Genomic DNA, 16,455 nt, shown 5'->3' on the forward strand with positions numbered 1-16,455 from the left:
AACACATATTTTCGGCATTAAGTATTCCTTCCTGACATTCCCTAGTAAAGTCACTGGAAAATTAAGTAATTCACTGATTATTACAGTTGGAAGGTTGGAAGAGTGTGAAAAAAAAATTCCTTGGATTTGAGATAAAAATCTGTGGATGTGCTTATGAAATCTTAACATTCAAGACTGCCTACCACCCACTTCAGTCCTTCTCACAGAGAAAGATGAAAGCTTGCACATGAAACACTGCCTGGTAATATGACCTCTGGGTCTGAGGGAGGTTCCGTTAACTTGCCCATAATGCATTATTCACACATCATGTATATGCAACAGCTGCAAACAGATGTGCAAATAAGCCACAGAGAGGTCTTGTAAACGGACATTTTCTGAACAATACGAGAATCTGTCTAACAAAACAGCACCATCTGAAGCCTGAGCTGAGAAGGTACCCATGGTAGAGGTACGTGACTAGAGAGTTAAAGGTGGCCTTGCCGGGAGGGAACAAAAGAAAATTCCTCTGGACAGCTAATTCCAAAACGGCATTTCTACCTCGTGCACGCTCTCACCTGTGGGTCAGATGAGTAAGAAACCTGCATGAGTCCCTAAATTATTTTCGTCACTTGAAGCAATTCCAAGCGCTAAAAGGAATTTACAAAGAGCTGCAAGTCCAAAGAAGTAAGAGTATTAGATATGTGGGGAGAATTTCACATGGCGGTGGGCTGTTAATAAAACAGGGGTATCGCAGTTTAGAAAGAGACCCCTCTTCAATTATTAGTGTTACAACATGAAATGAAAAGTTTATCCTTTTTGCTAAAAACCAAACACGTCGGTAGATCTGTCAAAGACGTAGATTCACGGACACATTGAAGTTTCTTCACATTTAAGCTTGATAAACTTTTATTTCCTTAAATTATAAAGTCTTAAAGTGAAACATCAATATGCTCTTAGGCAAGGAAAACAGACCAAGGCCCGCAGCCCTGTAGCTTACCTCCATCTCATCCCTCTGCTCGCTGTTTTCTTCATCTTGACCTCCGTTTTTGGGCATATAGGCCATTTTCAATCGCAAAAATCCCTTAACTCGAGATTTATGACTGCACGATGGAAGAAAATCGGTTATAAAGGATGTGACTTGGTTACATCTTTATGACGGCTCATATTTATGATGCTTTAAAAAAAAAATGCAATAGGAAAAGAAGTTGGAATTCTCCTCAGAGAAAACCAAGAGCCAAAGCATAAGAAACGGCAGCGGCCCGAAGCCTCACCTTCTTGGTCGGAGGAGAAAATCCTTAAATGTGTAGGGTCGCTCCATCGTTGGATCTTCTGTCTAAAGGAAGAAAAAGTAAGTGTCAGTACTCCTGATAGTGTCGTATTTCAGATACACCCAAGTGGATTACAGAGAATACATCTGCAGGTTTTAGAACGTGAGCCTGGCGAAAACAGAGTTGGTTCCTCACCCAGTACTTGACAATTAATTACACATTTCATAGGTTACAAAGCTCTACTCAAGATCCACTAGATGTCACTATCAACACCCATTTTTAGGAGCCAACCTCAGCCTGAGACAAATGACAGAACTGTAGTCATCATTGCCAAGTGTAATTTCTAGCTGCTGGGTGCAGGGCTCAATCTCACGCTGCTGATTAACTCTGGAGAACCAGGGGTCACTGGTGCCTGCCTGCTTGTCCCTGTGACTCAAGAAACCTAAAAATGCAGTTAATAGGAAAACATGCGAGATCAATCTGTGAATGCAATTTTACTTTACTTTTAACATTAAAATATCATGTCATCTGAAAGACGGTTTCCTCCACAGAGACTGTCCTAGGTGGCGTCATCCATCAGCCTTTTGCTGGTGCTTATTTCAAGAAGCTATGAATGTAGTGGTGGTATTTATTCATTTTTGAAAGAAATCAGTATTTTATTGTGCAAAATCAGATGGTCAAAGCAAGCAGGCAACTGGAAAAATAAATGTTACTATTTCATTAATTTAAAAATACTATGTGCAGTAAAACTTCAAATACCTAGACTCTTTAATTAAACACAATTAAAAACATTTACTTCTGTAGCAAGAGAGACAAACCACAAAATGATTTATTATGTATCAGAAGGGTATGTGTGTATATATATGCGTTTATATTTGTAACATTATCTGTTTATGTCACTCTCTGCTTTAAACTCGCGATGGCTTCCTACTCTGCTTATATAATATGCTGAAAATTCTTTCCTATGGACCTATAAGGTTAAACACGATGTGGTTCTTTTTCTCTTTTTGCGGTACGCGGGCCTCTCACTGCTGTGGCCTCTCCCGTTGCGGAGCACAGGCTCCGGACGCGCAGGCTCAGCGGCCACGGCTCACGGGCGCAGCCGCTCCGCGGCATGTGGGATCTTCCCGGACCGGGGCACGAACCCGTGTCCCCTGCATCGGCAGGCGGACTCTCAACCACTGCGCTACCCCGGAAGCCCTGATGTGGTCCTTAATTACCTATAACCTCACTGTGAACCAGTCTCTCCACTGACCCCACACTCCACCCATCCTGACCTCCTCTGTCCCGCGTGCACATCACATCTAATCCTGCTCTAGCAGGTCCTTCAACTGAACAGCTCTGGCTCCAGATGGCCACAGCGGTCTCCACTGTGTCATCCAGGTCTGGGATCCCAAGTCACATCTTCAGACACCACATCCTAAATCGCCACCATAGCCTCCCTTTATTACCCTCTGTCACAACATCCTGATTTACACCCCCTCTTCACCATCTGAAATTATCTTGCTCATTTATTTATTAACTAGTTTATTAACATCCATCACCTGTAGAATATAACCTCATGAGATCAGAGACTTGGATTTGCTTGCCACTGTATTCTTAGTGCCAAGAGCACTGCCTGACACAAAGTACCCGTACAAGTAGCTGATTAACCCACCTGATCTACAGTAAAGTACCGAGGCCACAGAAATTCACCATCACTCAAGAAAGTCAGTTATATTCTCTAGACATTTTTCTAAATTCAGACAAAAAAAAAAAAATCAGAGAACTTACCGGGACTCTAAAAATGGAACTGTCCATACACTATGTAGTTTAAATGACAGACACCACACACATCAGGAGGCAGACGTCCTGGGTCTGTGTCTTGGCTTTGTTACCTAAGAGCCATGTGGCCAAGGACAAATTCCTTAGCTCTCTGTGCCTCGGTGCCCTCATCTACAGAGTAGGGCAGTAACAGGATCTTACAGAGTTGTGACGATTAAACCAATCATCTGAGCTGGTATCAATACACAGCAAGTTCTCACAAGGGTTCCTGGCAACTTAACAAACGTTGGCCATTGTCATCATCAGCCAATTCTCCATTTTCATGTCACTTGTGAGCACTGCCAACTCAACACTGCAAAAAGGCAGGGCGTTAAAAAATGAAAATTCACCTCCATGGACATTCTCCAGTGTGAACAAGACTGTTACCTTGCAGATAACAACGGGATTCTTCCTGGCACTACTCAGGCTCCTGCTGGATCCTATTCCCTGGAGAAGATCCCAGGGGAGACTCCCAGGACAGCACTGAGATGGCAGAAAGCCATCTCAAACAGGTTGATGCTAACAGTATTATCGGCCAAAACAGATGCTGCAACCCCCTGTCCCTTTTGAATGTCCTGTGGGCATTCAAAAGAAAATCTTCTGGTTACACAGCAATTTCATCTTAAAAAGATCTGTTGCTTTCAACAGAACTGCAGTTACTTTGACATAATATATGTAATGAGGTAAATAACTTTGTGGGCAAGTGGAAGGGAATGGCCTTATCAGGACCTTAGACTCAAAACAGGGATGCAACAGCTAAAAGCAGCCAGGCCTTAGACTGAGCCCCCCTGCCTCCTCGGCCCTTGACTGCAACACAGATCAAGGCTGAAGACCCAAGGTCTGGTCGGTCTTCTGATCACTGGGCAAGTCAACTCCCTCTGTGGGCCCAGGTGTCCTCACCTGTAGAATACTGGGAGTGGATAAATGGTCTTTAAAGTCCCTCTAAGGTCTGTGCTGCTGAATTCTGTACACGTGAGAGGGAACCATTACCCTGGTACCAGGTGGAATCATAAAAGGGGTGTTCATCATCTGAGTTACCTTCAAGCACAATTAAGGTGCCAAATAATATCACCACCACCCCAAAAATGTCTCACTGTAGGAAAACTGAAATTTTTTCAGTTGCCTTGAGTGGCACTTGACTAAAATAGGAGAAATTAATGTTTTCAAAATAGCTCTCTCCACCCCAGCGTGTCTCCCATAGATACAGAGATTTTGCATCTGGTAGGGGTAACGTGCAAAGGGCAGGGGACACGCAACTGACGGACGAGGCAAGGAAAGTTTCCGAGGCATAAAAGGCAAACACCCACCAGAAATGTCATTCTGTTGTTAATACGAGTCTTGAGTTATTTTTGTCTCTAAGTAATTATTAAAGACAAGTCATAAAATCCTGTATGAACTTCTGGGCAATGACACAGGATTTAACAGACAGATGTAAAAATGATAGTGTTCTTTAAAAAAAATCAGTAAGAATAGGACAGTTACAGGGACTTCCCTGGTGGTCCAGTGGTTAGGACTCCACGCTTCCACTGCAGGGGCACAGGGCTGATCCCTGGTCGGGGAACTAAGATCCCGCGTGCCGCGCGGCACGGCCAAAAACAGAGTAGATCCTGAAATAGGAAAAGAAAACGCTACAAGAACAGGACAGTTACAGCTAAGTTCACTTCTGGTGCCACACCGTAAAAGAATAAAATAGAGGAGCTCAGTGTGAGTTGCACTACAGACGTCAGGCTGGTGGGACTACCTTGCTTAAAATACAGTCCCCACCTCCTCTCTCCTCCACGTGCCTCCAGCTCGTCACACTGCCCAAGTCTCCCAGGTAACAACGTACGTCATCACAGTCGCCGTGCCTCTGCTTACAGCCAAGGTGCTGTTTCACAGAGCTGGATGGAAACTTGGTATCATCTATGTGTATGCCCTCATTTTATAGGTGAGAAAAACAGAGGCCCAAAAAGGACTGCTAACTTATTAAGGTTACCAAGGCAACCTGCCCATCTCCAAGCTCGGAGTCAACTATTCCTGAGAGATCTTTTAAAGCTTGACATTTGGAGACTTCCGTGAATATGAATCTATGTTTTCTTAATGCTCAGATCTGCATAAAAGGTCAGATGACTAACCTTATTTACTCTCCCTCTTCCCTCCTCGTCTTTTACTCACTCCCATCCACACTCAATAATAAATAAAATGGAAAAAAATACTAAAGACGGGTGGCATATCTGGAATAGAAGCAAAGGAAATAGATCCCTACCATTCTAAATGCCTTGGGTCTAATTTCCTATCCTTTTTCTTCCACAAATAAAACTGGTCTGAGAGCCAAGAATGAAAGTGAATGACAAGTCAAAATTATTTTCTTTCATCTGGAAGCATCAGATAAAGCAGCGAGGAATCCATGATCGAAGGGGGAAAAAGAAGTTTCTTTTCTTTCCATTATCACTCTTTACTCTTTCCTGTTTAAGGGACAAAAACCTAGCCAACACTGGCCTCCTCGGTAATCGCGGTGGTGAGGCTCCAACACGCAGAGCACACCCCAGCTTCACACAACCCTCCCGGCCCCGTCCCTCTGTGCCAAGTGGCCTCCTTCACTCGTCTGCCTGGCAGAACTCCAACCCGGACGGTCCCAATGCTCACAAGGGCACACAATTGTCCAGAGACCCAACAGTGGGCAGTGGGCCGAGAAGGACCCGTGGTGCCCCAGTCTGAGGTGTTCAAGTGCCCTGACCCTCTGGCTCTTCCTGGTAGGCTTCTCGGGATCAGGGACTTTATAGCTGCAAGGAAGGACAGCTTAGGAGAGCCATTCCTAAGATTTTAAGAGCATGGTTTGATCCTGCAAATGCCACTTTCCACCAGCAGCTGCACCCACAGGCCTCTAGGACTGCAGCAAGGGAAGAAGGTTCTTTAGCGAACATCAGTTACTAGGTCTAAACTATGTTTTTCAAAAAGCACACCCAAAACCCACAAAGTAGGGCATTTAAATGATTAAAGATAACTTCCTAACAATGGTGAGAGGTTACATTAACTTCAGTTTTGTGGTCTTGAATCTTCTCCATCAAGTTCCTGATTTAGAAAAGAGCTTCATTCAAAGGCTGCAACTTCTTAGACCAGAATCAAGGCAGAGATGACTCTTTTCTAAAGGAAGAAAGGTTCACGCTATCTTGGGGCAACAAGATAAAGCTTAAAATGCCTTGTAGTAAATAAGTGTGTATATATGTCAAGATGGAAGTGTATGCAATTAGGTATTTTGCTAATATAGATTTTAAAGATAGTAACAAAAGATTACTTCTCTTCTTTATCTTAATTTCTATGATTCCAAATCTCTGGGCCTTTTCTCTACCTAAATTAAATATTCTTGGCATATTAAATAGGTAGAACTACAGAGAAACAGCCTCAGGTAGGGGAAAAAAGCTGAATGAAAAATCACCACGTAAAACTTGGTGTGGGAATCCCTCCACCCCCAGTTCCCTCCAACAGCCAGAATTATTATCTTAGGAAAAGGGCCTCCAGAATCATGTATTTTTCACCTAAGCCAGAGAACTCCGGTCTCATCTCACCTGAGCCATCTAATAGGGTGCCATTTGCCACGTGTGGCTTTTTAAATATAAATTTTAATTAATTAGAATGAAATAAGATAAATTCCGTTCTTCAGTCACATTAGCTACATTTCAAATGCTCGACTACCACATGTGGCTACCGTGATGGTGGCCCTGCTAAGCCACATGAGTGAGGAACCTGCTTCACCGATTCTTCATCAGAGAGTAGAATTATGCCTATCAGTAAACATCTGTTAAAGGAATAAATTCTCTATCAGCAAATGGGGCTGTAAAGAATTAATTAATAACCAAATACCCAGTCCGATTTGTTAAGCCTTGAGAAGGCTTGGAAGGGTGGGCAACAGCAACTTCACCACCACATGACTGCTCTCCACTACCTTCTCTCATTATTAGTAAGACCTAAGTTCTTTAATCTAAAATTCGATGACATCAAACAATACTGAATCCACAGGCCACATAGCCATGTATATATAAACTGCCTTGACAGTGGTCATATGGCTATCAAGAAAAGAACATCCATGATTTATCCACAAAATATATTCAAATGCTAACATCCATTTTACATGCCCACACTTGTGTTATCATACAAAATTAACTGTGCTATCTTCCCATGAGTGTCCTACACATATGATCAAATACACATATGAGAGCACCTCAAATCTTGGGACCAAAGCCATATATCCACTCAGAATATGCCGGTTGGGTTCTCCTACCACTAAGAGGATAAAGAATGCACCTTCACCTCTCCTTCTGCTCCCTTTGTGGTCCATCTTGGAGACTGCAGTGGGCTCCACAAAGCCAGTCAGTTTTAAGGAGGAGATATAGCACTCCAGTGTAAGCTCATCTGGGGACAGACTGAAAACTGGGAGGCTCCACTTCTCAACCGGCTCAGCTCCTGTGAAAGTCCTCAGTCCTCTCTGGTCTCTCCCTCTTCCACTCTTTTTTATTTTATTTTATTTTTTTTGCGGTACATGGGCCTCTCACTGTTGTGGCCTCTCCTGTTGCGGAGCACAGGCTCCGGATGCGCAGGCTCAGCGGCCGTGGCTCAAGGGCTCAGCCGCTCCGCGGCATGTGGGATCCTCCTGGACCGGGGCACGAACCCGCGTCCCCTGCATCGGCAGGCGGACTCTCAGCCACTGCGCCACCAGGGAAGCCCTCCCTCTTCCACTCTTTAACCGGCTGGCTTCTATTCCAGCCTGGAGCCTTAGCACCGCTTCCTTCTTTGAAAGCTCCCTCTTGCCTCCACCGAAATCCAAAGGTAAAATGTTCCCTCTACTGATGTGGTCTCTGAAGAGGAACACTCTTCTATTCTCTGGGAGTTCCACTCAACCTTTCAAAACCAATCTGCACTCAATCACTCAAGGGATTGTTGGAGCAAGTTGTTTAAAAATTTCACCTACACCTCTTAGAGTTAATACATAATTTGCCTTGACTGTGATGTGGTTTTCATGTTGGGGAAAAGGGAGGTTGGGGACACCCATGAAAGAACTGGCCAACCAGCCAAACTGCTGAGAAATGTGAGGCGGTTACAGCTTCAACCCGAACAGCATGAAGAGAAGACCCACTGATGTAGAAATACGTGAACAGTCTTCCTGCACAAAGGCTGAGACGTCCATACGCTATCAATGGGGCTTTAAAAGAACAGTCAGGGCTCTGATGGCTTATGCCATCAAGCATAAGCCCACCTCCCACAAGCACCTTGGAGCTTCAGGTTTTCATATAGAAACAAGCAAAAATATTCTAATGATATTACTTTTGCTTCCGATCTTTTGGAAGGGAAGGCGCTTGAAACCTTTCTTCCTTAACAGCTCCCCTGAGTAAGCAAGAACACAGTGCTTGCCATCATGTTTCTTCCCAACAGAGCTTCACAGCTTCCTGGGTGAGACGCAGTCTTTCTTGGTCTTTAACAGCCATAGCTAGAGTTTCAACACAGCAGGAGGCTCACACTAGGTGGTTTGAGTCCTTTTAGTGTATAGACTACTTATACTATTTGCTCACATGACGCGTTTAAAAAGATAATAAAATGCCCTTGGAAGGCAGAAATGTTTGACTTATCCTCTCTCAGGTGCCACTTTAGGCACTTTGTGCTGCCCCGGGGAAGGAGGGCCGGGAGGTGGAACACGAGACCATCTACCTCTCACCAAGGAGGTCTTGGACCCCCATCCTATCGATACTGGAACGTGCGAGAGTCACCTTTACGCTCAGTTAATGTCAACAGCCCCAACTGTTTTGCTGCTCGTCTGAGTGGAGAGGAATAGTAGCAACGCCACACATGCTAACCCAGTACAACTTCTGAAGCCAGAGTGGGCGTTTCCGGCTGACAAGTTCACTCAGTACCAATAGCATCTTTTCTTTTGTCTCTGTGCCAACTGAGAAAGGCCATGGAAACACTAGCTTGTATAGATGTAGCCCAAGAGAAACAGCAGGTACCATTCCAGACAAAGGGAACAGACGTTTGATTAGACCCAAGAGGTGAACTTGAAAGCAGGGACATTCCAGTGACAAGGAGGAGGGGTCTGACAGAAGCAGGTAGTTGACAAAGGAAGACAAACTAAGGAGCAGACGAGAAAGCAGCCAGTGACGCTGCCAGGCATGCGTGGATGGCTCAGATGCACTTGATTTTTACAGTTAAGCTATCTCCTATCCCCTTGAAAGGACCGCCTTCTAGAAAGGGCCAGGGCCAGGGTACACACGCTTCTCCACTGTGTTGAGGAAATGCCGCCCTGAAAACACAACCAAACTGCAGACGGTTAGAAACTGCTGCTCAGAGCACGCGCTGTAAAGCAGGTGACCGTTCTTACCGGGAGATGACTAAGGGGTATGTCCACCTGTCCCAGGAAGTCGTCTCGTGTCTGTTGAGAAGAGAGAAAAGAATTAATGTTTCCGTCTATTTGCTGAGTGTCAGCATTCTTAGAAGTGTTTCTTTACAAATAGAGAAAGGTCCAGGGCCTGACATGGGAGAGCAGGGGGGATGGGTTGAAGGCAGAGACCCAGGTGAGGCACAGACAGCCGTCGCCTCGGAGACCAGTGAGCCCAAGGCCTCACACACCTGACCTTGAGCTGCCTGAGACTCTGCAGGGCATCTACCACCCAACCCATTGGAGACAAATCCTCTCTTGGACCTGGAGAGCATGCGATCAGTCAGGGAAGGGACACCTGGGACCCCAGAAGGTTTGGGGGCACAGGTGGCCCAGTTTAAAGAGAAGATGGTAAAGAAATGCTGGGACCATTTTCACGAATATTTATCAAGTGCTATAAACAAAAGAGCTCCTTGAGAGCTGACAGTCTTGGGAAAGAGTCTAGTTATTAATATATCTTATACATTACTTATTAAAAAATGGCACTGAACTTTCAGTCTAGTAAGTACACTGCTTCAGAATCCAAGATCACGCATGAGCTACTGGTTACATTTTTGGACACACTGTGCTTCTTCCCCTCTCCATCTCCCACACAGATCTCGATGAAATGCACGTGGAGAAGCTCACAGGTGCCCTTTCAGACTCTGGGAAGCACCGGAAGTCGTAACTCAGGGTCAGGGGTCCCTGGTCTGGACCACGGGGTGTCCAGTGGGTCACGCTGACACAATGTCCTGCTGTAGGAGGGCTTGTGTCAGAGCCTCTGATGCTTAGATGACCTGCAATGTGAACCAGAAGGAACACGACGACTTCTGTTACCCGTAAAAACACGCAGTTGCTTCTACCACATTCCAAATGCCTATTATAGCTGGGAAGTTCTTCAGACATATCAGACTTGTCCTACTGCTAGCCTGGGGAAAAGCCCAAGAGACAATTCTGACCTCCTCACTCCGGATCCTGGGCTCTTGTTTTCACTCCTTACTGGTTTCCTATGAAATTTTCTAATTTATAAAACACGCTTTTGAAGCACACTTGGAAACATTCTCTTCTTGCATTTGAAAAGCAGTAGCAGATAAATGTGAACAAGATTTACTGAAATGATTTGCTCCATGCTTAGAATCTCCTTTTATGTGATTAACTAGAAAACGATCTGTGTCCTCTAAACAACACATGAAGGATAATGAAAAATCAGTTACTACTGGCTGAGCGTGCGCAAAGCAGGAGGAGAGCCCCCATCCTTCCGACAAGACTCCGCTTTCTTGTATTTTCTCAGCTACGTCTGCCTCAGCCCACCATGGATACCTCACCGAGCATATGGCCGTCAGGTGCCGATGCTGTATATCTTAACAAGCAGTGGTCAGCACAAGGCCCAGAAAGTGGACATCTTCACTGTCCGAAGAATTAGGGAGCAGTCCCATTCTGAATTTGTCTGATTTAACTGTAAAGCCAATGTAAATGTCAGTTAATTCCATGATCAAAAACACAGAAATGGGGACTTCCCTGGTAGCGCAGTGGTTAAGAATCCGCCTCTCAATGCAGGGGACACAGGCTCGAGCCCTGGTCCAGGAAGATCCCACATGCCGCGGAGCAACTAAGCCCGTGCACCACAACTCCTGAGCCTGAGCTCTAGAGCCCACATGCTGCAACTACTGAAGCCCGTGTGCCTAGAGGCTGTGCTCCGCAACGAGAGAAGCCACCGCAATGAGAAGCCCGCGCACCACAACGAAGAGGAGCCCCCGCTCACCGCAGCTAGGGAAAGCCCGCATGCAGCAACGAAGACTCAACACAGCCAAAAAAAAAAAACCCACACACACACAGAAATGTCTGATTCCTGACCATAAACTGTGTGTCTACCTAATGAGAGTAGTGAGGTCCTACCACTTGTCCCCTCTCCCCTCCTGCTACTGGTACTGGTACTGATACTGTGAAGGAACAGGACACGGGGATGCAACCATCAGAAGAAGACAGTCTTACCTGAAGCTCCGTTTCATAATCTGCTCTCTTTGAATAGCTATCTATCGATGGTAAACCTAAGTGCATTTTAACAAAAATTCACAAAACATCCACGTGCCCGTGTTGTTTTGCTTGGGAGATGTTAGAGTTCTAAACCCATCCGATGAGTTCACCATCTGAACCAAGAAGAGACAGGCACCTGCCGCTCAGGGCAAATCAAGTGCTGTGGCAAGGCCTCATCTAATCCTCACGGCAGCTGTAGCAGGTGGGCACCATTATTATACCCATTTTACAGAGGGGGAGCCTAGAGACCAGAGAGGTTCCTAGCTGGGTAGACTGGTTCCAGAGTCTGGGCTCTTAACTAATACACTGACCCCCGTCTCAATAATGGGCAGGAAAGCGCGGCTGTGTAGCAGCTTTGGGCTTCTCATCGGGATGCTGGCTCTCAACAGTGTGGATGAGAAGGGACTCTAATGAGAGCACAGTTTATGAGACTTCGGGGAAGGGGGTTCTGCTGAAACGCTCATCTGGGATGTTATCCTTAACACAACCTCCTGTTCCGAAGTTTATGGGATCCCAGTGGTACTCACTGCAAAGCTAGGCGGCTTCACTTGTACCTTAACAAGTTTTCTCATTACACTGAAAAGACAATTCCTAAAACAGACGAAGACAGAGCAACCTCACCCTTAAAGTAAACAGAAGGCTCTTATTTTCTGGTTTACATCAAGGGCGACTGTAATAAAATCATTTTAAAAATAAAATAGGGATCAAGTGTATAGAGCAGCACATGGTCAAGAGGTATTGGCTTAAAGAAGTGATTCACCCGTCAGTGGAACATGTTGGTGAGATCTAGGTTTCAAAACAACCCACTGTTGCCAAAAGTACAGACATTTCAGGCGATGTAAAGTATTTAGGTTAGTGACACTACACCAACATTAAATGTGTCTTCAATACCACAGGACATCTAGGAGGGACCAGAGGGCCTACTAGTGGCCTTTGCACCAAAATGAGAAGCTGGAGTATTTCAAGGCCACCTGGCTGTGCTGATATGGCAGGATCCCTACCTGCGGGCCCTGGAGAGCCAAGGTTTGAGGCCCTCAGAGCCCCGTTAGGTTATCACTGCCACAGGATGACACCTTGCACCAATTTTATAAAAATACATTAATCAAGTCACTTAAATAATTTCCATTACAAAATTATTTCCATCAGGCATCATGTTAACCCTAAGAGCTTACAAAACACCAAATTAGTTTCAACTCACACAGTACATACTGGCATTTCTTGTGCTTATTTTTAAGTGGTAACGGTTGTCAATTTCAACCTCAATTACCTGTCACACTATCCTAGAGGCTGAAAATGTGCAGGTTAGTAACACAATTATACATGCTCCCTTCTGACAAGCCATCAAATATTTTCCCAACATAATGACAATGCAAAATGGAGCCCTTGAAGTGTGTCACATAAGGTGAAACAAAAATCTATATTCCATTACTGGAAAAGTGAAATAAATATACCAAACAGTCTCTCTCTTAGAGTCTGTGTTCCAAATGACGATTAACTACATTCAAGACCATTCCTCCGAAGGAAAGGGACAAGTGTGTGCCCTTGAGAGGCCATGGAGAGGTACGTGAGAGGTATGTGTGAATATCACTGGACCCCAAAGCCTGGGGACAATCCCAATAGCTCCAGTGAAACCCTAACACAGCCCTCGGGCATTTCTCATCGTGCGCACCGGGCCAGAGATGCCAGCACTGAAGTGGACACCAGGCTTAGCTGTCCTCACAAAATAAACGAGAGGCAATTTCTCAAAGAACACATCCATTCAAGAAACACCACAGACTTTTGATCTTTAGGTTAGAATTGCACTCGAAGGATATGATCTGAATCTTACTATGTACTGATGACCACAGTGGTCACTGTGCAAGAGCTAGGCTAGGACTTCGTGCATTCCACATCGAAGCTGCAGGGGAGGAGGGGGACTATGTGGGGAGGACATCACCAGAAGTAAGGGGTGCTGGCACGTAAAGCTGGGGTCGTGAAGGCTCTTTAGGAAAGGTATATCAGAAAGGATGGGCGATTCTTGGAAGGTAAGATGACCCGTGTGTAATACAGGACCTATACATTAAAGCAGCGCTTTTTAAACTGTGAGTTGCAATCCCACTAGCAGTTCACAAGAAGCATTAAAACAAACTAGATACAATGGAATAAAAAATATTAGCGCCTCACATGAAATGTAAGTAAGTACTGTTTCGAGGAATTTCTTTCAATTACATACACAGGTGAGTGCGTGTACTAAGTTGTGATGTCAAATTAATTTCTCTTTGCGTGTCACCATCATGAGTTTAAAAGCCACTTAACTCCAGCAAATGATAGCCATCCAGTGCTACCCATGTCCTAGAAAGCATTAAGGAGCAACTTCCAAGAAAATTATATTGAGAATTTCTCAAGACAAATGGAAGAGAAGTACCAGAGGCATTAGAACGTAAGCCACAGAAAAAGAATTTAAGAGTAAAGACATGGAATGATTACATCTTCATGTATTACAAATCAAGGTTAATCTCCCAACTCTAAACAGAGAGAAGAATAACCTTTGTTTTGCTGCTAAACCAGTAAATGCTTCTTCCTTGCGAGGCTCGCAGCCCACACTCGGGCACCAGCACCGACCAGACAGGGGAAACGGGTTCTATTTTTAGAGTGACTTTGGAAGCATGCACTCTGAATTATCTAAATAATGAATGGCTTGAGAAACTTTTGCAAAAGCTTTTGGACAAAATGTTATAAATATAGTGACTCTTCAACAGTCTACTGTCTGGAGAGTCACCTGGGTGTCGAGATGCACTGTTTTAGGTGCTGTCTCATTCCTCAAGAGAGCACGAAGGCAGCTTTACCACCACACACGAAAGGACGGAGGAATATTCTTTTTTCTCCGTCCATACACTCCAGCCTGTCCTCCGACAGCGGAGCTGCTGCGGTTCAGGAGGAGAGCGTGAGTTTGGCCTCCACCCACACCACCCATCGCATAATCTAACGTCTTACCACCTGGTGCCTCTGGCTTTTCAAGGTGAGTTGTTTCAAAACGCAACGTCAAAGTTACCTTAATGAAACAGCCAAGTGGAATTCCACTAAAAATAAAGAAAAAGGTCCAGTGATGACATCCTCTGAACGCACACGCTCTTACCAAAATCCACTTGGTAAGCGCCAGAACACAAAACCCAAACGAAATTCAGATACTTTTTTTGCAAAACACAAAGAGCTTGCAGTCCGCCAGCCTCTCTGCCATTTCGTTCAGAGGTTAGGGCTGAAACCTCCCATTCACTAAAACGGAATAAGGTGTGTCCTGGAGACACAGGCTGTTAAGACCTCCCTGTCAACAAGATGTCAGAGCAAACTCCAAGGACTGTTACAGGCTCTGTAAATCACGCTGGGTAGGCGGGCGGAATGAAACCATGCTGGCTGGATGTGTGATCATGAAGGCCTCTATTTTAAGGGACACTTTGCTTGAAATACAGAAGACAAAACAGAAGGGGTAGACAGAGCAGAGAACCGTCCTGCTGGCAAAGGCTACGGTAGCTCGGCAGTAGCCGCCAGGCTTTAACCAGGAGCATAACTAGACCGGTTCAAACTGGGCTTTCAGGTTCCAGGGGAGTCCCCACTGCTCCAGGTGTCCTGCTACCACATCAGGGATGAGGTGCGCTTGACGCCCCCTCCTCCCTCCAGGTGGGTGGAAGAAGCTCCTGGGCACAGTCCAGTCCTCTCCCCCCTCCAAATGTAAGCATCTTCCAGGCCAGGGGTCAACTGAGGGCCACAGGAATTACAGCCTTCTGCCAAACTTGATACTCTGAACTTAAGATCCAATAAACTCCGGGAATACAAACACTGGGAAAGAGATTTGGGAACCAGACGCACAAAATGGGAGCCGCACTGCTGAGGTCACTGGCTCCTTCAGGCAGGGGGTCACCCATAGGCAGACGATGCTACACTGTGCCCGGCCTGAAAGGCACAGAGACTAGGTGCCCTCACCTCCTAGGGGCAGAAGCTAACTGGCCCTGTACTAGATAGAGAAAAGTAACATGAGCCGCATCTAGAACTTGAAAATTTCTAAGTCCCATAAAAAAAATAAACAGGCGAAATTAATTCTAATAATATATTTTAGTTGACCCAATATATCCAAAATATTCATTTCAACATGTAATCAATATGCAGATTATTACTAAGAGTGTCTTACAGTCTTATCTTTGTGCTAAGTCTTTGAAATCTGGTGTGTGCTTCTCGCCTACAGCACACCTCGCTTTGGACCACCTGCATTTCAAGTGCTCGATAGCCACAGGTGGTGGGTATCTCTGTACAGACACTGACCATGACTGCCGCATCTCAGAGGCATGAATAGAACGCTGCAGGGATACAGCGGGGGAAGTGACTAATTCTGTCCAGGGTCAAGGGCAGGCATGACTTTACGGAGGATGAAGTCTTCATGCAGGGCCATTTCTTCTCTGGAGAAGTTTTACGATCAATTTTTCTGCAAGCAATTTTAATGATAGATTAAATGTATAAAGAACAAAAGAAAGTAAAGATACCTCTAGATTCTGTTGTTTATCTGTGAACTCAGCTACCAATAAATAGACTTTAATAATCTGAATGAAATGATCCACGCCAGACACGTTTAGTAACCAAAGCAGGGTAAAAGGATGATCGAAGGATGGGGAAAAGGGCACCTAGGGACACCATGGGTTCAAAGTCATTTTTATAGTTTGATTTCATTAACAGGTTTACTGCTAAAAGCTCTTCCTCACACTTCCAGGCATTTGAGACTAGCAGCCCAGCTCCTTGTCTCGCTGGACAGTAGTTTGGGTGTGCGGAATATCGTCCTCAAGCAAAAACAGATCACATGTAACATAAATGCAGTATGGTATCATTCTTGGAATTTTAACGAGTGACGACTCCGAGCTACAAGAGGTACTAGAGGTACTGGAGCTACAGGAGGACGCTGACTGACTTTTCAGAGGAGCTCTGGCATCCCAGGTAGGTCCTGATAAGGCTTTTTCTGCAGTGGCT

At 45.2% G+C, this 16,455-nt stretch overlaps 1 protein-coding gene across 13 annotated transcripts in view; it reads right to left on the reverse strand.

Annotated features, from left to right (window-relative positions):
- Positions 1 to 16,455, reverse strand: part of NEDD4L (NEDD4 like E3 ubiquitin protein ligase) — a 342,926-nt gene that overhangs the window by 77,646 nt on the left and 248,825 nt on the right. For all 13 annotated transcript variants that reach the window (XM_067698964.1, XM_067698965.1, XM_067698967.1 and 10 more), the window contains 3 exons: positions 9,397 to 9,447; positions 1,251 to 1,312; positions 977 to 1,079 (listed from right to left, as the gene is read on the reverse strand). In XM_067698964.1, the coding sequence (XP_067555065.1) occupies positions 977 to 1,079; positions 1,251 to 1,312; positions 9,397 to 9,447 (216 nt within the window). The remainder of the gene's footprint in view (positions 1 to 976; positions 1,080 to 1,250; positions 1,313 to 9,396; positions 9,448 to 16,455) is intronic.

This window comes from Pseudorca crassidens, chromosome 12 (genome assembly GCF_039906515.1).
Source record: "Pseudorca crassidens isolate mPseCra1 chromosome 12, mPseCra1.hap1, whole genome shotgun sequence".
Classification (NCBI taxonomy): domain Eukaryota; kingdom Metazoa; phylum Chordata; class Mammalia; order Artiodactyla; family Delphinidae; genus Pseudorca; species Pseudorca crassidens.